Below are 22242 nucleotides of genomic sequence, written 5' to 3' on the forward strand. Positions count from 1 at the left end.
GCATTTTTTGTAATTGACACATTTTTTTAAACCGTCCATAAAAACCATGTTCTGACTTTTTTCCTAGAGAATATCAACAACAGTTTCCATTGAATGAATAATGGATTCCAATGTCATTTAATGAGTCTTTGCTGAGAGATCTTGCATGTCTTCAAAGGAATCGATTGTCATTGATGAGATTTACTGAGAGATCTTGCAGATCATCGTAGAAACCGATTGTCATTTAATGAGTATATACTGAGAGATCTTAGGGCCCGTTTGATAACGTTTCTGCTGTTTCTGTTTCAAGAAACGACAGAAATAGAAATTTCCGTTTCTAGGAACAGAAACAGAATTTTGGGTGTTTGATAAACCTTGTTTCCGTTTGATTGGATGATTACAGTGTTGTATTTACATTCCAGTGGATAATGATCGGCGGCCATTTGCTTGAAGAAATAGATGCTCCGACGTGACAGCCGACTATTTCCTTGAACAAGACAGGCGTTGGTAGCAAATTGAGGGGTCGATCATCAAGGATGAATTTGGAGTTCAGATCATCAAGGATGTATGCGTCTTTAGCATCCTCAAAAGACATGAATCTTCTGTTCCCTTCGACTTCCAAGCATTCGGAAGGAGAACTGCAACAGAAAAGTAGAGAAACCATGGTTTCCGATTGCCATCAGCAGCAGCAAGAGCTGAATTCCGGTCTGATGCGATTTCGCTTTGCCCCGAGCCCCCTGCTTGCAAATTACGTGGACGGTAGCAGTGAAGACGGAGAAGGAGGAGCTGATGATTTCCTACAACCTCGTTCTTCAAGTCCCGAAGTGGAGAGCATGTTTGCGAGGTTCTTGTCTTGTGGTGGCGGTGTCGCTGGACCTCCCTCACCTGATATCCGTGAGATCGGCGACAAGTCTCCAGCAGTATCGGCGACTCCCACCGAAGCGGTTAATCAGAGAAATTCTCAATTCGTAGCATCCATGAAGCACGAAGCATCTGAGGTTGTTCCTCAACATAATGGATACTCTGCCGCTGCTTCCCAAATGCTTTATCAAGCTCCGCCGCCAGCGCCTCTGCCCAGCCAGAGCTCAGCCTCCATGGATAATTCTTACGGGATGGTGAATTCGATTGTCATGGATCACAATCCTCCTCAAGTCAAGACTGCTAGCGCCAATTGCTCCAATCTTATCAGACACAGCAGCGGAGTCGACGAGGAAGATGACAGTGCCTCATCGGAATCTGTGGGAAGAAACCCAAATCGACGACGACTGACAAGATAGAGAGGAACTCTGTAGACGGAGCTAGTCAGAGACGGTGGTGATGGTAGTGATGCCAAACTCTGTCTTCAATATCGATTTTTTGTGCCCCATTTTTGTTTCAAGAAACGAGCGAAACAAGTAAAACTTGTTTCGTCATTCATGTTTCTTGAAGCATAAATTGTTATAAATTTCAATTTATGTTTCAAGAAACAAGTGGAACAGAACACTTTTACCAAACGGTATTTATGTTGTTTCTGTGTTTCTGAGAACAAGAAAACACAGAAACACGTTTCTGGTTACGTTATCAAACGAGCCCTTAGAGGTCTTCATAGGAATCTATTGTCATTTAATGAGTCTTTGTTGAGAGATCTCACAGGTCTTTAAAGGAATCGATTTAGGTTTCTAATTGGTTTCGTTTCAATTATACCAATGCTTATAAATAGGAAAGATCGGAATAATTAGTCATGTGTTACTTATTATGGGGAAAAGAATGCTCCTTGGTTGTGCACCCCACCCTTGTGAAATACAAAAACTCCAACCCCTGTGTATTCCCTTGTGTCATGTGTGTCCCCTTATTGGTTCCCTGCCTGCTGCAAGGGCCGCATGATCAGAAGCATTCTTTTGCCTGTTTCTTACATAGGTAGAGAGAAAAAGGAGGTATCCAATGCATAAGGTTCCTGAATCCTAACTCGAACCTATAACCATTGGGTTGCAATGGAGCAACTTTACCATTGCACCTAGGTCCACCATTAGCGTAATGTAATGTATGAGGAAAATGATGCCCCCAGACTTGTGAAACCTAAAAACCCACCCCATTGTTGATGCCCATATACACCCCATCATTGGCCCACGTTGGCACAAGGTCCACAAGGCCAAGGAGCGTTCTTTTCCCCTTGATGTAATTCAAGCATAAAAAGACCGACTGGAACTCATAATAATTGTCATTTAATTGTTGGGATAGGGATTACTATCGAGTCGCATGGCCATTGCACCAGTATGGGGACCAACCAAGAGAGATGCATAGGCATCCAACAGAGGGAGCACATGCACGGCCCAAACCCATTAGGGTTAAGATCATAAGACTTCGATCTTTCAAACACGTTTTGTAAAACCTAGAGATTTTTCTTCTAAAATTATAATTCAACACCATTCTAAAATCTCCATAAATATAAATTAACCTATCAACTAAATAACAAAAACTTCATAAAACCTAAAACAAATTAATGTATTACATCAGTTTAAACCCTAAATCATAAATTACTGAAAAGTAATAAAATGGAACTCCAATGAAAATGTCACGTTTGTTCATCAATAGATCCCTCTGAGAGACGCTAATCTCCACCACTGATATGTGAGGAAAAATAATGGAACGAGTTGCAAAGCCCAATAACATAGAACATGACATTATCACAATATATATAAAGAAAGTATTATTCTAAAAATCATGTGGTAACATCAAAAGCATTAGTGCACTATAGTAGCAAGACCACAAGACTTCAAGAGATGCAAGTGCACTATAGTAGCAATTGAAAAAGATTAGCCATTAGATGCATGACTACAATTTGCCTCATCAATTGTCACACTTGGCACAAACTTTCTTCAAACAGGTGGTGGGTGGAAAAAGATCAGTATGGCAGAAGGACTTTCCCCCACCAAGGGAGGAGGTGGTTATTCAAGGAAGATGAAATTCACTTGATTTCAGCAGAAGGGATATAGAAACTAGATCAGAAAGAGAAGGAATCTCTTATTATTATATGAATGATTAAGAACTTTGTGAAGTAACATTATGAAATAAAGTATAATTAAGTATCATTTTAAGCCTTTAAATAACAAGCTATATATGGCTTGAGAATAGCGAAAAAAGCGATGCTACTCTAAGACTAATTATGATTATGAAATACTAACATTAATGAGATTACAGCTATCATTGATATTGTTTTCATATGATTGAATTACGATGAATGATATGTAGGTATATTTAATTATCTAGACATAATACATGGTTGGGATTATATATGGAATTTATGAACATAGGTATTAGAGATGCTAATACAGGTGGTATCATAGTGGATCCTGACACTGTGTGGGGCCGTAACGGGATTCCCACCAAGACATAGCTAATAATAGAAGGTTTAGAAGATCGGTAAGGTGTGCAAACTTTAATCTCACATTACCTAGGGGAGTTTGTTGTGCTAATTGATAACCTCTAACCTCCTTAACATGATATAATACATTTTAAAACATTGAGGTCCATTGGCCAAAGAGGACAATATTGTGCCAAAGTTAAAAGGATCGGGGTATTACACATCAAGCCCATTTACATATCCTTTTTTTGGATCCAAACATAACTAAAAAACCTCACTTTGCAATATTCAAGGTTCATGAGGGGTCCATTATTTATGAAAGACATACATCTACATGAAACCATGCCCACAAAATCAAGAGTAGGAAAGAAAAGAGATGATTCGACTTATTATGGGCGTGTTTCATTGCAATAAGATCAATTGATTACCTTGTGACCTCCAGACTATTCCAGATTATTCCACAAAGTGGCACATGTTCTTATGGTTCTGCTGCATCATGAGGTCTCACATTAGACTCACAATATAGGACAAAGAGTGGTACATTCCACGACCCTATTTGCCGATGATTTTGTCTTCTCTGGTATTCTTATTCTAATTTTTCGCATCATCCATAAAGCCAAAAATTCTGGTAGAAGGGAAACAAAAATTAGTTTCATTGTACAAAATCCTTTTCACTATTTGGAGACCATTGGTACTATTAGTCATCATCAATCATCTACTCCACATTCATTATCGTCCTCTTCTAAATAATCAAAGGTCGCCAGGTCATTCCTTTCCTAAGGACTCTGATTCTCCATCCACAAAAAAAAAACGATGAAGGATCATCCAAATCAACTAGTGGAAAACCTTGAAAGAACTCATTTTATGATATTAATTTTTTAGTTGCAGTAATATTACAGCACTTTTAATTGATGATGTATAACAACATGTAATATATTACGACTGCTATATACTGAAGTATAATAGTGGTAATATATTTATTATCGTTGTTATTTTGCCGTTGTAAATCATCGTAGGCCTCCCTCAGGTCCAACAAAGAAGAACAGATAAGGGAGTGAGTGTCCCGCGGATCCGACAGATGACTCTCTCATGCCTAAGTCAGACTTCCGAGTAAAACAGATTATTCTCGTAAGAATAGAAAAGAATTGGTCTCCCTTTAGACTAGTGTTTACCTAAGTTCTTATAGAAGGGGATGGCGATTGTTGACAACAAGATACACCCTTTTATATATATATATATATTCGCTAAACGGGATTTAAATACCATACAAAGTCTCCATTTTTTAGTAATGAGGGATATAGGCTGGAAAACATCGAGTGAGCAGCTCGCTTGAAGGGGGCTTTGATATCAAATGTAAACTTAAACAGCAATGGAAGAAGCTATACGTCCATTAAGTCCCATCATTCCACCTCCAGCCATCACTGCACAACTCCGGCTGTCTCTGTGTTTTCTCCAACTTTCTCCATTCTCTTCGGCAATCACCAGCAATGCTAGGGTGTCTTCTGGCTTTAAATTCAATCACTCTCAAGTTACAGCCCAAGATTTTGTTTTGCCTTATTCCCCAATTGATGCTAGAACCCCATACTAGACAAAGGCCAAAGCACTGGCGTGTGTACATGTACATGTACATACACAACCATACACACAAATCAGTTCATCGAGTTGAGATCCTCTGAAACTTCAAGGTTGTTACGTAGCATTTGCTATTGCAATTCAAAGGAAAACACACCAAATCTGTCTTCTGTTTGGACTTCTTGCTACTATCATGTCCATAGAAAGATGTTCTTTTTCTTGGGACTTTCTTTGAAATTACAGGGTTGTTTCTCCCTCCTGATGAAAATTTGCTTTTGTAGTCCAAAGTCAAACACACCCACCTTACCTTTGGGCTTCCAGCTGTCCAAAGAAAGATGTTCCTTCTCTTGGACATTTTTCTTAAATTACAGAGTAGTTAGTTTCTCCTCTCTTTGGCATTTGATTTTGCAACCCAAAGAAAAACACACCCCATCTGCCTTCTCTTTGGGTTTCTTGCCGACATCGTTCCAAGGACATTATTTTTTGGTATGCAAGTAAAAAAAATTTGATTTCGGCAGAGGTATTTTTGGAAGAGGGTCTCTCTCCAAAAATATCCACGATCACATTTTAATCAACCAACTAGAGCGATTGAGATATAGCACTCAAATGGGAATGGAATGATGGATCTGTTACCAGTAGATAGTACCCACAATCAGAAGGTGGTAACATGATATCTCGAAGCCAAAAGCTAAAAAAAATTAGTTCAACTAGACACCACATATACAAGTCTTTCAACTTGGTTTTATCACAAATGAATAATAAATCAAAGACAATCTGAATCCCGTGGGTCTTTCCCTCTACTATTAAATTATAACAGGAAGCTTCAAGATAGGCACTGCTTCACAATCTTCAGTCTGCCCGAGATTGGCCTGCTCGGGAGGAGAGAATGATACCCACAATCAGACCATAGAGGGCGAGCGCTTCTGCAAAAATGAGGATGAGGATCATACCAACAAAAAGCTTTGGCTGTTGCGCATTGGCCCTGAAAATTACAAGAAACAGGATAGTCAAGGCAATGCTCATTGTGTAAAGCAAAGATCATTACAGTGGGAACTTACAATGCAACGGTAAGCTCATATGTCAGTCTCTAAAATTGAGTATAAAGTTACACTGAAGATATCAAACAGCTTCCCAAAGCAAGAGAAGAGAAAAGAACATCAATAACAAGCATAAAGAGACGGTTTACTACAGAAAGAGATGTAAACAGCATCATGATATCTGACCAAACTTCTTAGATGCAGGCATCTGATGTATCAGTTCACTGATCTTGATTATAGACCAACTCGCTTGGGGCCACCCAGAAGCCTGCCTGAACCATTGTTCTCAGCTAACACTTATAGTATGCACCTCTGGCGGATCCATCTCATGCTAGATTTAATATAATACTAGCTATGGTTCATCATAGCTATTCCCATATTAGTCCCATAAAAACCTTGAACTGAAACTTGGTTCACAAGGTCCATGCCCAACTTCTTCTCAACAACCCATTCGCCCAAGAGGCAATCCCAAACTTAAATTTATCTTTCAAGGCCATTTGATCAAATTTCCATGGTGAACCTAAAGTCTATAGTTTAGTACTCCAACTGGGGGCTTCTGACCATGTTAGTGTTGAAGCCTTGTTTTGAACACAAAAGCTGATATCAGAAAGTCATTCAAGTTGGCTCATACACACTTTTTCAACTAAACAGAATTAAGGAACTCGACCAGTGCCAATTACAATCCATAGTTGTTCTCTGCAACTGTTTAAAGCTTCTCTTTCATTACAGCTATGGACTCTTGAAGCATTGCAGCTAAGTCTTACCTAACCATGTCAGTGGACAACAGTCAGAAGGACTTCTATAATATTCCTCTACTAAAATACTCCACCAGTTAATTCAAACAAGATTGTTGTTCCTCAGTATATAACAACTTTAAACCCATTTCCAGTTCTTAATACCACAGAAATCCTCTACACAGCTAGATACATAGAATGCAATCTCAATATAATACATCTTCATATGCCTCCACAGGACTTCCGACCATCACACTTCTCAAAGTGGTCAAACAAATAAAAAATAAAAATGTCTCAAGAAGCAAACTATCATACCGGGCCAGTAAATGCTTCCACTCACACAAAGGCAACAACACCAAAATAAGAAGAGATAAAAGCAAAACAGAAATTTAAATAAGGCGAATTGTTATTGACACAATGGTCTGTTATTTTTCCAAACATCACATATATCTATTCTGTCACATGGACAAATGATGTGTCCATTCCAATCGTTAGATAGAGAGGGCATGGTCAAGATTAGTCACATGTAAAAATAAAAAAAATCTAATTCAAACAAATACCCATCCTTGCATTGGCATACATTCCATGTATATCCATGCATGCGTACCTGCACTTAAGACAATACTGTACTCTCTCCCAACTCTAAGTAAGAACAGATGGTTTAGATTAAAAGTACTGTGAAATGGATGTCTAATATTTGTCCTGTGATTTCCTGAAGCGTCACATTCGATTGTGTCATGCATAACTACCCTATAAATGAACATGGGAATGACGGGATTAAACAACAATTTTGTACACAAAATGCAAATAAGCCTGCAAATTCAAGTCATATAAATGACAACATAGAGATGCCAAGGAAACAGGATACTTTAAAGATCCAACTATTATCCACCGCAGAATTCCATACTTATTAATCACCCAGACCTTTTCAGTGAAGTTACATGGCTTTTGATAAATACATTAAAGTTGCTAAATTGACTGAAACATTAATGATAAAAGCAGATTATTGTGGGAAAAGTCTCCATACTAACAGGCAAGCAAGAATAAATCTACAGTTGGGCTTTTTTATTCTTATTTTTAAAATAGCTACAGAAAATCTATCAGTGATACGAGAACAGGCAATGTGGACTGGTAACTTTAAAAGTGAAGAGTGGGAAAAAGAAGAAAATAGTCTCTTCTTCTCTTGTATGACGCATAGGTTGTCTCACTGACAATCCGTAGAGTGAGTTCTACTTGTTGCTGATTTAATATCAGCATCTTTGAAATTTAACATGTTTAAGGAAAAGAATATTTCTAACCTTTTTTTTTTTTGGATGAATAAATAATTCATTACCAAGAGGAAAAGAATATAAAGAATATACAGGGGGAAAAGGGGGGGGGAGGGCGGGGGTGACTAGCATGGATGCTCTGGGCTTTAGAAGTAACATTAAAGTAGATAGCTTTCCAAATCTTGTCCAAAGATCTAGATTTAGGGGTCCATCTACGGATGTTACGCTCCATCCATAGATGGTTGATAGTTGCACAGAAAGCCAATTTTCCTACAATATCACAAATGGAAGGGCCAGAGAATGTCATGTCAATCCAAATGCATTCTTTATCAAAGGGGAGGATGGATCTATTATTTGGTCAGCATTTGGAGAGAACAGAATTCCAAACAAGGGAGGAGAATGGGCAAGAGAAGAAGAGGTGGGAAATATCTTCAGCACCCGAGGGGCAGAGACAGCAAGAAGGGTTAGCAGGGATGAGACGGTGGATGAGGAAGACTTGGGTGTGGAGACAATTCGAAAGGCACCACCAAAGGGAGAAACTGTGGCCCTTGAACCAGACCAGTTTATGCCATGGAACAGCTGGCGAAGAAGTCCGAATGTGGGCCCAGGCCGAGGAAAAAGAGAAGGTGCCATTGGAGGAAGGGAGCCAAATGCATGTCTTCTCTTCCCCTATGACCAGGGGAAAGAGGGGGAAGAGAGGACCAGATATCCTCAAGAGGAGGGGGAGAATGGGGGGGGCCATCCATTGGGGGAGAAGATAGAGGAGACCCGGGCATTGGAAGGAGAGGAGTAGATGGCTCTGGGAGTAAGAAGATGGGAAAGCATACCCGAAGGATGCCAGGGGTCCTTCCAAAGGGAGGTAGAATTATCATTTCCAATGGAGTGCAAAATGGCAGTGAAAGCAATAGGTCTATGCTTAAGAATCTTTCTCCATATCCAGGAAGCATCAGAGGTGGAGGTGGAGAGGGCCGTCCAAAGGGAGTTATGCTTGAAAAGACCAGAGGATCCAAATCAACCCAGATGCTTTTGTGTTTGGAGACAATTTTCTAGATAAGCTTAAGGACTCCAACTGAATTAGCATCCTTGATTCTTCTAATTCCTAGACCTCCTTCAGCTTTGGGGAGAGAGACCTTCTTCCAGCTGAGAGGCCTAAGGAACCTAGAAGACTCCGAACCTTTCCAAAGAAAGGAGCAGAGAAGAGCCTCAAAAGACTTAATCACCGAAGTAGGAAGGATGAAGGTTCCAGACTAGTAGAGATAAATAGACTGGAGGCCCGATCTGATCAAGGTAAGACGGCCGACAAAAGAGAGGAGCTTGCCTTTCCAAAGCTTAAGCTTTTTCCCGAGATGATCATACAAGGGGGTGCAGTGGTGGGCAAAAAACCTAGAAGAGATAAGGGGAAGGCCCAAGTATACTCAAATACGTTATATTATATTTGAAAAAGAACTTTTAGCCTTTCTAGCCTTTCTTCTTGGATTACAAAAATTCAAAATTTTCCTTATACCAGAAAAACGGTTTTTAATACGAACTGATAATCAAGCAGTCCATAATTTTTTTAAATCCAAAAAACACGAAGAAAATGCTAGAAGAATTAGATGGTATAATGAGATTAGTCAATACAAATTTGACGTCGAATATATTAACAGCTCCAAAAATTTTCTTGCAGATTATCTCAGTAGGCAATGGATAAACAACAAAACAATGATGGATAGATAACCATCAAAGGAAAAGGCAAGGCGAAAGAATCCTCAAGCAGACCCACTACAAAGGATTATTCCAGAGACCAACTGCACCCTCATCTAGCAAACCAACGGCATAAAAGCCTTTGGGAAAAAAATCTTCAGCATCGTACACACGCCCTGCTAAGAAGATTGATCTACCACAAGCTTCGCTTACCCCAAGCGGATCATTCCAATTTTCTCCTACACCAAGAATGTCTCAATAGACTCCATTGTCTCAGATTCAATGGACACAAACTCCATTATCTCAATCTCCATATTCTCAAATTCAATGGGCACAAAACCCATATGAAACCCCTCTCACTTACCTACAAGTGACCCAGTTGCAAAATTATATCCGACTTCGAAATCTCTTACAACAAGAGCCTACAGAAGTCTCTGAATTTAAAATCACTGAATTTCATCAACATCAAGGACTCCCCAACGATGACTACTAGCTTATTAATCAAGTATGGGTATCTCTCTATAACAATCAAGGATTAAAGTATCGGTATCAATCGTCGTCTCGGTCAGCCAAAATTAAGATACGTATCGGATGGTATCATATCGTATCGGAGATACGCTAAACATACACACATAAATGGATAGAAAACATTTTTTTAAACACTTTTGCATAAAGAATTTGTTAAAAAAAGCTATTGATAACATGTATTATGCATAAAAACTAAATTGAGGGTATCGCACTAAGAATTCAAGGTTTGTAGTTGTCTCATAAATGTAAAATCCTTGTTCTCAACCTTGATTTCCACTTTAATTAAAGAGAAATATGACTGGTAACAACTTTGGAACAAAAACTCCTCAAAAAATCATGTTTTTTCTAAAAAATTACCCATCTTGGCTATTATATGACCGTAACGCATTGTATCGGTAAATACCGATACTCACGGATACGTACCAATAGGTACCAATCGATACATAATGATACTCATCGATACGTACCAATACTCACCGATACGTATCGATAGATACCCAAACGTACATTTCACCTCGATTTTATATTTTTCATGCAGTCGTATCGGTGCATATCATATCGTATCGATGTGTATCGGTGGTGTATTGATGCATATCAATATGTATCGTAGGATATATATATCAATACGAAAGGATTTTAAAAATTCTATGTATCATATCGGTCGGCTAAATTTAAGATACATATTGGAAGGTATCGTATCAGTATCGGAGATACTTTAAACCATGATAGCAATAAGAAAAAAGTGTTCCGACAAGATTTACATACTCTTTCCACAACTCTTGTCCAATATTTTGACGGACACAAACATTTTCAAAATTTAATCTTCAAAATCATTACCCAAACAAATTTTGACGATGACATTGAATATGAGAAAATAAACAATTTTCTCAAGCTTTCCGAATTATTAACTAATTTTCATGATAAACCCATTTTTCATAAAATTAGAAGAATTTGTATATATGAAAAGGCACAACACATACTACCCAAAGAATGCTTCAAATTCATCAAACGAAAAATTATTGAAGACAATATTTTTCATTTTAAACAGATATTACAAAAATATCTGAAAGATTTGTTTTTTCAAGATAATTATCTCAAAGTTATTTTTTATCCCTCCACTGACCCATGGGAACTTTGTGGACAAATTGTTTTTTAACCCGACAACGTGGAATTTATACATCTACCCATGATGATGCAAACCATGATTTATCATACTTTCAAAAATTGAAAGTTTTGTCCTGGTTTGGTTTTTGATATTTACTCTTCTTTGGGCTTAGCCGGAAAGAGAACATTTTTATCAGCCTTACCTAATCTGGATTCTTACCACTGCCAACTAAGATTCATATATTGGATCCCCCAAGATTGAAGAAGATGTTTGTCTTCAAATAATCCAAGACAACGATCATCGACAAATTTGAAAAGCTGCCTTAATACAGCTAAGAAGAAAAACCTTTGAAGCAGCAGTAGGAGAACAGTTTATTACCAAAGTAACCGATGGTCGACAATTGTTTTACACAAACATTCATATCGATTACACGGTCTACCCTTAGCAAGAAACTGAAGCAAATCAATTTCTTGACAAAATTATCGACTTGGTACCTTTGGATGCACCATTGGATTTACTTTTGGATGTCCAATCCATCATTGCCCTACAAGAAGCAATGGATGAAGACTTACTCGGTTATGGACACTCTTCACTAGGAAGTTTTGATTCTATAACTGAACACAATATTAATAACATGATGGAAGCATAATTTGGACCAACCAAACAAAGCCATCATGACATCATACATGACTCACATGATGTCACCATTTGATACCAGAACTATGCACTTATTATTGGTACTGTAGTAAGTTACTGTTCACGAAGTCACATTGAAATCCGTGGACTTCAGAGGTTTTTAAATCCGAAGTCTATATAAGGAGACCCCCTCATTTGTAATCATCAGTATTCATAATAGTGCTCCTCTTCTAGTGTTCTCTTTTTGTAAATTTCTGTCTATATCCTGTCCCAGCAATCTCCGGTTATAGTTGGTATCAAAGCGGCAGCTACGATTACTGTGGCTCTTTAGCTTCACCCTTAGTCAGATAGTCAAGAGGATCACCTGATTCTCATATCAGGGCTACTGATCAATGTTAATTACCGCAGATCTTTAGCAGATCGTCTAATCTATCTCCTACGGGATAGGTTTTGTTAGTCTCCAACTTATGGACGACAACAAAGTAAGTATCTATGTTTACTACTGTAATTTCTGTTATTCTTATAGCAAAGTGTGTTTGTTTAGTTGTTCTTTGTGCTAGTCTCTTTAAATGTTTATGTTAATATCTGTTTTGTTGATTTTCTTCTTTATATAATAATAAAAAAAGAGGGAGAGGAAATATTTATTTTTTTTATCTGGTAACTCAAAACCCATACATCTCTTTCGTATCTGCCTTTTGCTCTATTGTTGGCGTGTGACCGGTTATGTTAGAGCTTGGTTGTGGTAAATCTTTAAGATTGAGAAGGTCTTAAGTACCAGAGTTACAGATCAAATCAGAATTTATGATTCCTTCTGCTTTCCCTCGCGCTTCTCCTCTCCAAAATCAATATCACCATAGTTTTCATTCCGATTCTACTTTAGTATCTCTTAGTAGCACTTTAAATAGCTTAGTAGATTTTTCTTATTTTTCCTTTAATAAATTAGCAGAAAAAATTGATCAGATAGAACGACAAAAAGACATGAAACCACCATTTACTGCTCGTTCTGATTTTGTAGTTATTTCAGCCATAGCAGACTCAACAGCTCAATTGCCTATCCACGATTCTAACTATCCTTACTACAAGGAAGTTTTAGATCATTGGAAGAATAGGTATAAAAAAACATCAGACCCAACTGAACAATATAAACTTCTGACCATGATGCAGGAATTCTACACTGAGCATGCATCAGTTTTTAAAGAACAAGAATATCATCAATATATACAGCCACAAAGGGTAGGTCTCCAAATATTGAGTCCATCCATCGCTGGAAGATTTGAGGGGTTGTATTAAGACCAAATGGCATAATTGTCCATTGGTAATGTTTATTAAATGGGACGACAAAAGTTGTGAATGGTTTATTTTCATCAGTCAATTTGATTTGCCAAAAACCTGATTTACAGTCAAATTTGCTAAAATATTTAGCGTTTTTGGTCTAATGAATAAGAACATCTTTTCTCAGGATGAAGTAACCATCGAAAATAATGTTTTGATTAAGCCTCTTATAGTTGATTACCATACGGGCTTTTCCTCTTACTTTTTCAGCATGGTTGCGTACCATAAATGCTGGACTGGTATGAGCACTTGTCGATGGCTCAATTAATTTGAGTTCTTATAATTTTTTTTAATTGAGTAACAAATTCTTTAATATCCTCTTCAAAATATAAAATTGGTTTTACTCAATGAATATGGCAATAACATGGCCTTTTATCCCATAACTTTAATGGGTTGTTACTAAAGTTATCAGATAATTCTTGGCAGAGCCAATGAGTGGGTTCCAAGGTTCTAACAATCGGTTTTGGTTTAAAACCTTTCTCAATGAAAAAGCTGTGTTGAGGGAGAATTGGTATCACAACCTTAGTAGAATTTAAGGTTATTTTAACAGAATGGAGTAAAATTGTTAAAGGAAGATGGTTTTGTAGGAAGGTATTTCCTAGAATAAAATCACCATACATGAAGGGAAAACAAAGAATTTTGGGAATAATAAATTGTATATTATTCAAATAAATTGGAACTTTATGAGCTTTGTACTCTAAAGTAACCAAATGTCATGTAACGCCATGGACATAGATTGGTTTTTCCATCTTTTCCCAATAGTGTTCAGAGATTGCATTCCATTGACAAACCGCGTGTCGCTCCTGTGTCAATGAGAATGTCAATGCTATATTCTTCAAATTGTGGGAATGTAAAGATGTTTTTTATATAAATATGTTTATTTCCTTGGTTTAAGGACAATATAATTTCTTCGTTGTTATCTTCCAATGAATACTTATGATAAGAGATCATATTTGATTCAGCTTCAGATTGGGTATCTGATTGTTTAAAAGACTGCGTGGGGTCGTAGCTTCTAAAAAATTGAGGATTGTAAGAAGGATATTCAAAAACTGAATTCCTTCCTGGGGCAGGAGAGGATGATGAAGAAGATCCTTCACCGGGGGTGGAAAAGGAAAATCTTCTTTTGAGATATAAAGTATCTCCGAAAGCCAAGATATCAAAGGATTGGGGAATTCTTGGCAGTGCTTGAGATTTTGGCAGGATGCCTGTCAAAAGCCAATTTTCTGGGATCTTTAAATCATACCAATTTAAGAGCCTAGGTTCTAATTCTGTTTCAAAGGCACGAGGTTCAAAGATCTCAACTATTCTTTTATCAGCTAGTTGCAGCTTTGTATAAGTCAATGTTGGTAAGTTCATGAAGACATTTCCATGAGACCGCAAGATTATGACTGTCAGATTTCATTTCCAAATTTTGGGTTTTAATCTTCAAAACTACTGAATCACAAACTGCAGGGTCTGAGATGGAGACAAAATAATTTGGTTTAATTTTGAACCAAATATAGCCGTGTACCATATTAGATTCCATTCCTCTTATGAGAGCTTTCACAAGATCTTTTATAAATCTTTTATCAAATAAGGCGGCAATAATTGGTACATCCAATCCTTGCCTAAATAAGGATGTAATCTCAATTTGGATTAATCCTATATGAATATATCGCAGTTGAGGGTGTTTCTTCTGGAATATTTTTATTAGATTAATATTAAAAATTGGGAATTCCAATGTGTTTTTCTCGGTTCCCCAAGTAGTGTTTCGACTAGGTAGATCAAAAAACCTGGTGGTCCAGAGATTTAATTTAGAGGATTTGTAAACCTAAGAATAAGAAAGCTTTTTATTTTGTTATATAAACAAGATAGTAGAGAAGAATCATTGATGGTAACGTCTTCCCTAACAAGGTCGAAAAATGCAACAAAGTTTTGTTCCTGTTGTGGAACTTGTTGTAATTCTGCCTCTTCAAGGGATTGAGAAGCAATGGTAGTGTTTACCATAAAAATAAATTCAACATCTGAGTCAGAACAAACAGAAACCGAAGTAGTTTCTAATTCATAAAGGATGTCCTCAGAATCAAAGATCTCTGTTTCAAAAACAATATCAAATTGATTTTGCTCCAGAAATTTAATCATTTTTGTATGATTGTTTTTCTGGTTAGGACATTCATTTGCAAAATGGCCTAATTCATTGCAAAGGAAGCAACGACAATCTTTTTTAGATTTACATTGTCCTGTGGGTTTGGGTTTTGTAGGTTGTTTACGTATAAAACACCTATTTGAAAATTTGTTTTTTAGATGAAACCTATTTTTCCAAGGTTTCCATTTTTTTCATTTGAATTTTTTAATCGGCTTATGCCTTCTTAAATGTTTATAATGAAAAGGTGGTTTACCAAACTCATAATTGGCTGAATAATATTTTCGACATAAAGCTGGGTTAACTTTATGTTTAATTGCCTTAGCTGCTTTAGCTTTGAGGCACTGTCAATAATAAGGCGGAAAACGAAATTAATCCGATTTCCTAAATAATTTGTACTACCTGAACTTTTGAGATAATCAAGATAAGATTTGGTACACAATTCATCCCATGGTGGCGATAATTTTGGAAAAAACTGTTGTACCCAATGGTCAGAATTCGCGCCATCTAACGGATTATAATAATGCTTGTATGCTTTTGCAAAATCTTCAAAAGCATTCATGTTATAAAGCTTTAATTTTGTAAAATAAAAACTTATATCATCAACATAGGTATCAGTTGGTCTGGTACCACAAAATTCTTGTAAAGTTGAGAAGAATGTCTTCTCATTTAGAGAAATTAGCAAGTTCGGCTTTTTTAGCCTTTCTTGCATTAGTGTTTTGGTATTTTCTTATAAATTGTAAAACATCTCCTTGTAAGGTGTTTGCAATATATTCAAGGAATTTTTCTTTAGACCATGAAGTTTGTTTTTCTGTGATGAGGATGCCAAAGGTTTGTGCCCAGTCATCTATAGCTGATTCATAGTCTTTAAAAGAAATATTTGTCAGGTCAAGATAGGTTCCGCCTGACACAATATTGACTTTGTTTAAGTCACCTCTTCTTTGATAGAAAGAGATTGGTGTTGGTGTTGGTGTTGGTGTTGGTGTTGGTGTTGGGTCATCTTCCTCCTTGGTAGTAAAGATGTGGTTGTCGTTAAAAGTAACCTGTGATCCGGATTGTGAGGGAAATTCTAGATCATGTTCAAAATGGTCATCGGAAGAAATTTTCCAAATTGACTGTACTCGATAGCTAGATTCAGGTTGGTCTGAATCGTCTTCAGAGGACTCATCCGTTGTGTCGGATTTGTCTAAGTGATGATCTGTAGGGACTTGGATCTCACCATCTGAATCATTACTAAACATAAACATTTAAAGAGACTAGCACAAAGAACAACTAAACAAACACACTTTGCTATAAGAATAACAAATTACAGTAGTAAACATAAATACTTACTTTGTTGCCGTTCACAAGTCGGAGGCCAACAAAACCTATCCCGTAGGAGATAGATTAGACGATTTGCTAAAGATCTGCGGTAATCCACACTGATCAGTAGCCCTGATATGAGAATCAGGTGATCCTCTTAGCTATCTGACTAAGGGTAAAGTTAAAGAAACAGTAATCATAGCTGCCACTCTGATACCAACTATAGCCGGAGACTGCCAGAACAGGATACAGACAGAAATTTACAAAAAGAGAACACTAGAAGAGAGGATCACTACTATGAATACCAATGATTACAAATGAGGGGGTCTCCTTATATAGACTTCGGATTTAAAAATATCTAAAGTCTACGGATTTCAGTGTAACTTCATGAACAGTAACTTACTACAGTACCGGTGATAAGTGCATAGTTCCGGTATCAAATGGTGACGTCATGTGAGTCATGTATGATATCATGATGGCTTTGTTTGGTTGGTCCAAATTATGCTTTCATCATATTATCAATATTATGTTCAATTATAGAATCAAAACTTCCTAGTGAAGATTGTCCTCCATAACCGAGTAAGTCTTCATCCATTGCTTCTTGTAGGGCAATGGTGGATTGGACATCCAAAAGTAAATCCAATGGTGCATCCAAAGGTACCAAGTCCATAATTTTGCCAAGAAATTGATTTGCTTTAGTTTCTTACTGAGGGTTGATCATGTAATCGATATGGATGTTTGTGTAAAACAATCGTCGACCATCGGTTACTTTGGTAATAAACCATTCTCCTGCTGTTGCTTCAAAGGTTTTTCTTCTTAGTTGTATTAGGGCAGCTTTCCAAATTTGTCGTTGATCGTTGTCTTGGATTATTCGAAGAAAAACATCTTTTCAATCTTGGGGGATCCAATATATGAATCTTGGTTGGCAGTGGTAAGAATCCAAATTTGGTAAGGCTAATAAAAATGTTCTCTTTTCCACCAACCCAAAGAAGAGTAAATATCAAAGACCAAACCAGGACAAAACTTCTAATTTTTAAAAGTATGATAAATCATGGTTTGCATCATCATAGGTAGAAGATGTATAAATTCCGCGTTGTCGGGTTGAAAAACAATTCGTCCACAAAGTCCCCATTCAATAGTGTGTGTATCCCATGAATCAGTGAAGGGGTAAAAAAGAACTTTAAGATAATTACCTTGGAAAAACAAATCTTTCAGATATTTTTGTAATATTTGTTCAAAATGAAAAATATTATCTTCAATAATTTTTCGTTTGATGAATTTGAAGCATTCCTTAGGTAGTACGTGCCTTGCCTTTTCATAAAGACAAATTCTTCTGATTTTATGAAAAATGGGTTTATCATGAAAATCAGTTAGGAATTCAAAAAGCTTGAGAAAATAGTCATATTCAATGTCATCGCCAAAATCTGTTTGGGTAATGATTTTGAAGGTCAAATTTTGAAAACGTTTGTGTTCTTCAAAATATTAGGCAAAAGTTGTGGAACGAGTACATAAATCTTGTCGGAAAGCTTTTTTCTTATTGCCACAGTGAGATTTCCATACTTGATTAATCAGGTAGTAAACATCGTTGGGGAGTCCTTAATGTCGATGAAATTTAGTGATTTTAAATTTAGAGACTTCTGTAGGCTCTTGTTGTAAGAGATTTCAAAGCCAGATATCATTTTGCAACTGGGTCACTTGTAGGTAAGTGAGAGGGGCATCATATAGGTTTTGTGCCCATTGAATTTGAGAATATGGAGACTGAGATAATGGAGTTTGTGTCCATTGAATATGAGACAGTAGAGTCAATTGAGACATTCTTGGTGAAGGAAAAAATTGGAATGATCTGATTGGGGTAAGCGAAGCTTGTGGTAGATCAATCTTCTTAGCAGAACATGTGTACGATAATGGAGTTTGTGTCCATTGAATCCCCAGAATTGACACAACATTTAAAGAAGTCAGATTTTCCCCCCTTTAAAACCATTCAAGTTTCTAATGTCAGCAAAAATAGTTAAATAAAGGATTTCCATGGGAACTTTTAAGTATACCAAACAAAAAATACAACAAAATAAAGTAAAACTGGTAAGAAAACAATATAAAAGATTTGACCTTCCATGCTTAATCCATAACATTTCAAAATTGAATGAGAGAACTTTGTTAGAAAGCTAATTATGGGCATCAAGTTGGCATTGAGGCTCCACATATGAGAGTTATGATGCATTAAATATTCACAGGAAATCAAAGAAACTTATAACTGGTGAAACCACATGCTAACAAATTTCCACCTTAAAGTGCCTACACTATGGCACCATATCTCAGACAAGGCAATGGATAACAGATACTTTCATGTGCATGTATTTTGTGTCAAATTTTTCTCGCTGAAGATACCCATTTTTTGGTCAATAATTTCATTTCTAACATTTGCCCTCACCCAAATTTACTATGAAATGTAAAAAACTCATTCCCCCACCCTTTTTTTTTGGGTGGGGGGGGGGGGGAGGTGGGAGGAGACAAACGTTAACCATCTCTCAAGTTATGAAACTTCTTTTGTAGACCTGCCACAAAACTTAGAAAAATTATGCTATTGCAGCTTGGTGATGATCATGCCGGCCACAGAATTGCAAGCCACTGTGAAAATCATTTCAAAAAATAACTACTAATCTGTGAAAAGAAAAAGCCTCTCTATGTTCAATCATAATTAAAAAAACTTATACTTGGGACATGTTGAATAGAAAACAATCTAAATATTACTCTTGTTAAAAGTTTCTTCTACAAATACACCACATCGGAGCTCCAAATATAACTTACCTGGACTTGGTCATTGATATTTAACTAAAAAGTTAACTTCAAACAAATTACTTTTACCAAAATGATAGAAACCATGGAAATGACTCTGAAATGGGAATTGGATAAGGGATGCTTTTATATTATCACATGGCATGTTCCGCAAGTTTTTAACTTTATTCTAATTGTTTGTATGACAACTCAAGATTTCACACCAGTCTCTAAACCAAATTCAGGAGAATCTTTTGCAGTCACAGAACAGAAAAGAGAGACCATATTAATGGTTTGTTTTTCTTCAATCAAAAGAATTTGTCCTTTCCATCAGAAGCTCAAAATGAACAAATAACTAAAACATAGTAGTCACCAAAAGATAATGGAGTATTGGAATTAGTCATAGTAAAGAAGACAGAACTTACTTTCTTCTTTGGGAAGAACTAAAAACAACAACAACAAAAACCAATCAATCCATAAATCCATAAATCCTAGAACCGAAGGAATGTATGCAGCAAATCAACCCAGAAATTCCGGTTTTCATTGTTAATTTCCTATCAAAGAATAGGGCTATCCGCCACTCCCAGACTCCTAAGAGCTAATTTCCACGTGTTTCATTCACCCAAGATTCCCAATTTTTACAAAACCATAAACCATCGGATCAAAAGTACATCCCAAAAGGTAGTTGACTAACCATCCAGATCCATTAATTATGCATTCACCACTCGAAATTAGTGAACAAGTAGTAGTTTACATAGATCGCATATCAAGTCCACAAAAAACGAGATAACCACGCCGAAAGCTACCATGATGAAATCATAATTGATCACCACATTAGTATAAGAGGAATTACCGGACTCCAGCGTCACCAACAATCCCGATCGCCATTCCAGCAGAGAGCCCAGCAAGACCACAAGCTAGACCGGACGACAAGTGAGCATAACCATCAAACAGATAGTAGGACTTCGCCTTAGGGTTTATTCCTGTACTGATAATAACAGCAATAATCAAACCATAAATACCCAAAACTCCAGCCATAACAACTGGAACAATCGATTTCATAACAAGTTCAGGCCGCATCACACCCATGGATGCAACACCGACGCCACTCTTCGCAGTACCATATGCAGCACCCATGCCTGCACCGAAGCCAAATTAAAAATTAAAACCCAACATAAACAAAGAAACAAACTCTAAACCCCTTATATCAAAAGATTGAGAGAGAGAGAGAGAGAGAGAGAGTTACAGGAGAAGACGAGAGCTGCAGCGGCTCCGAGGAAGCCGAAGAAGGGAGCTGTTTCATCTCCGCTGAAAGTTGAAGACATTTCTGCAGAGATCTGAAGAAACCCAAAAACCAATCAGAGATCCAAATTGTTTCTCAGCTTCTCTGCTCTCTCCTCTTCTTCTTCTTCTCCTGGGTTTGCTTTTGTATCGTCTTCGAGAAGAAAATGTATGCGACTGATAAAACAAGAGACACGTGGTGAGTTTATTTGTTCGATTGGCCCTCTGGAAATGTGTCCCGCCCGGTCGTGTACTTGGATACTGAGCCCGTTCGATAACTATCGCGGATGATCCTTCCCGGTTCTTTATTCCATTTAACCAACATGTTGTTTCTACGATTGGGATCCTCTCCAATGCATCCAAGGACTGAAAAGATACCCAACCACCCTTTGGTGATCCATCCAACGTTCTCTTATGGGCTGCGATGGACATACAGCAGATCAGGTTCACGTACAAAAATGTACGAGAACGGTCCAAATCCGTGGATATAGAATCAATTTTCTCTCTCTTCATTTAATAGATTCTATATGCACGGATCAGGAGTGCATGAGAATATTCTCATACATGAACCTATCCGTTCACATGATGAATACATAGGGCCCGTTTGATAACGTTTCAAGAAACGCGTTTCTGTTTCCAGAAACAGCAGAAACGGAGTAAAATGCGTTTGATAAAACTATTTCGTTTCACTTATTTTCAGAAATAGAAATAGAAATTTTTACTTATTTATGCTTCAAGAAACGACCCAGGCGCCGTTTCTGGAAACGACTTGTGGCCATTCTTTCATTGGTTACTATCGACTTCTAAAAACATGACTTATCAAACACCTTCAATTCCGTTTCTATTTCTAGAAACAGAAATTTATGTTTCTACCGTTTCTTGAAACAGAAACGACAGAAACATTATCAAACGGGCCCATAGATTTCACTACCTCTTCCTCTTAATTGTATTGTTCCATGGACTTAGTGGAGTCCACGTGTCCATCACATATTCATAAAAGAATGTTGTCTTTTTTACACTTCACTTTCAAGTATGCTCGTACACCCACACTGATGTCCTTTGAGGTGTAAACTGAGCTTCAAATATTACAATTCTGCCACTCTTTAGAGAAAAAAGAAGCAAATTTGCTTGATGGATCTAGATCTTTTATTGGATATCCGTCACCAATCGCAATTGATGCAAGAGAAGCTCGATGAGATTCAATAACACTATAAGGGCATCAAAGCCCAAACACTAGTCAAATCTGATTGTATTCACTCTACCTTCAACTATGTGATCTCAGCCATTGAGCGACAAGTGGATGAGCCAGAAGACAAACCACCAATAATTGAAGAAAAGATGGCATCATTGGAAATTGAAGATCAACTTTTGAAAAAATTTAAATTGATTGATCTCTTCAGTGAATCGATGAGGGTGTGATGACTAATGTGAGATATGTGGGTGGTCTGGGCAAGGAATTCCCAATTATGATTCGGTTACATCAAGGGTCAACCTTAAGCCCTCATCTATTTGCACTAATTATGGATGAGCTAACCAAGAACATTGAAGATG

At 37.2% G+C, this 22242-nt stretch overlaps 1 protein-coding gene across 2 annotated transcripts; it reads right to left on the bottom strand.

Moving 5' to 3' along the window:
* Positions 1 to 5487: 5487 nt before the first annotated feature.
* Positions 5488 to 20899, bottom strand: LOC122069154 (V-type proton ATPase 16 kDa proteolipid subunit). Of its 2 annotated transcripts, XM_042633100.1 has the most exons (4): positions 20657 to 20899; positions 20264 to 20549; positions 16669 to 16770; positions 5739 to 5873 (listed from the first exon to the last, which is right to left on the bottom strand). In XM_042633100.1, exons 1-3 carry the CDS (start codon positions 20733 to 20735, stop codon positions 16704 to 16706), a joined length of 432 nt encoding a protein of 143 aa, XP_042489034.1. In that variant the 5' UTR covers positions 20736 to 20899; the 3' UTR covers positions 5739 to 5873; positions 16669 to 16703. The 2 variants fall into 2 exon arrangements, with proteins under 2 accessions (XP_042489033.1, XP_042489034.1); XM_042633099.1 differs by lacking the exon at positions 16669 to 16770 and having other exon boundaries at positions 5488 to 5873; positions 20657 to 20880.
* Between the last annotated feature and the right edge of the window lie 1343 nt (positions 20900 to 22242).

The sequence above is a fragment of the Macadamia integrifolia genome, unplaced genomic scaffold, assembly GCF_013358625.1.
Source record: "Macadamia integrifolia cultivar HAES 741 unplaced genomic scaffold, SCU_Mint_v3 scaffold538, whole genome shotgun sequence".
In the NCBI taxonomy this organism is placed as follows: domain Eukaryota; kingdom Viridiplantae; phylum Streptophyta; class Magnoliopsida; order Proteales; family Proteaceae; genus Macadamia; species Macadamia integrifolia.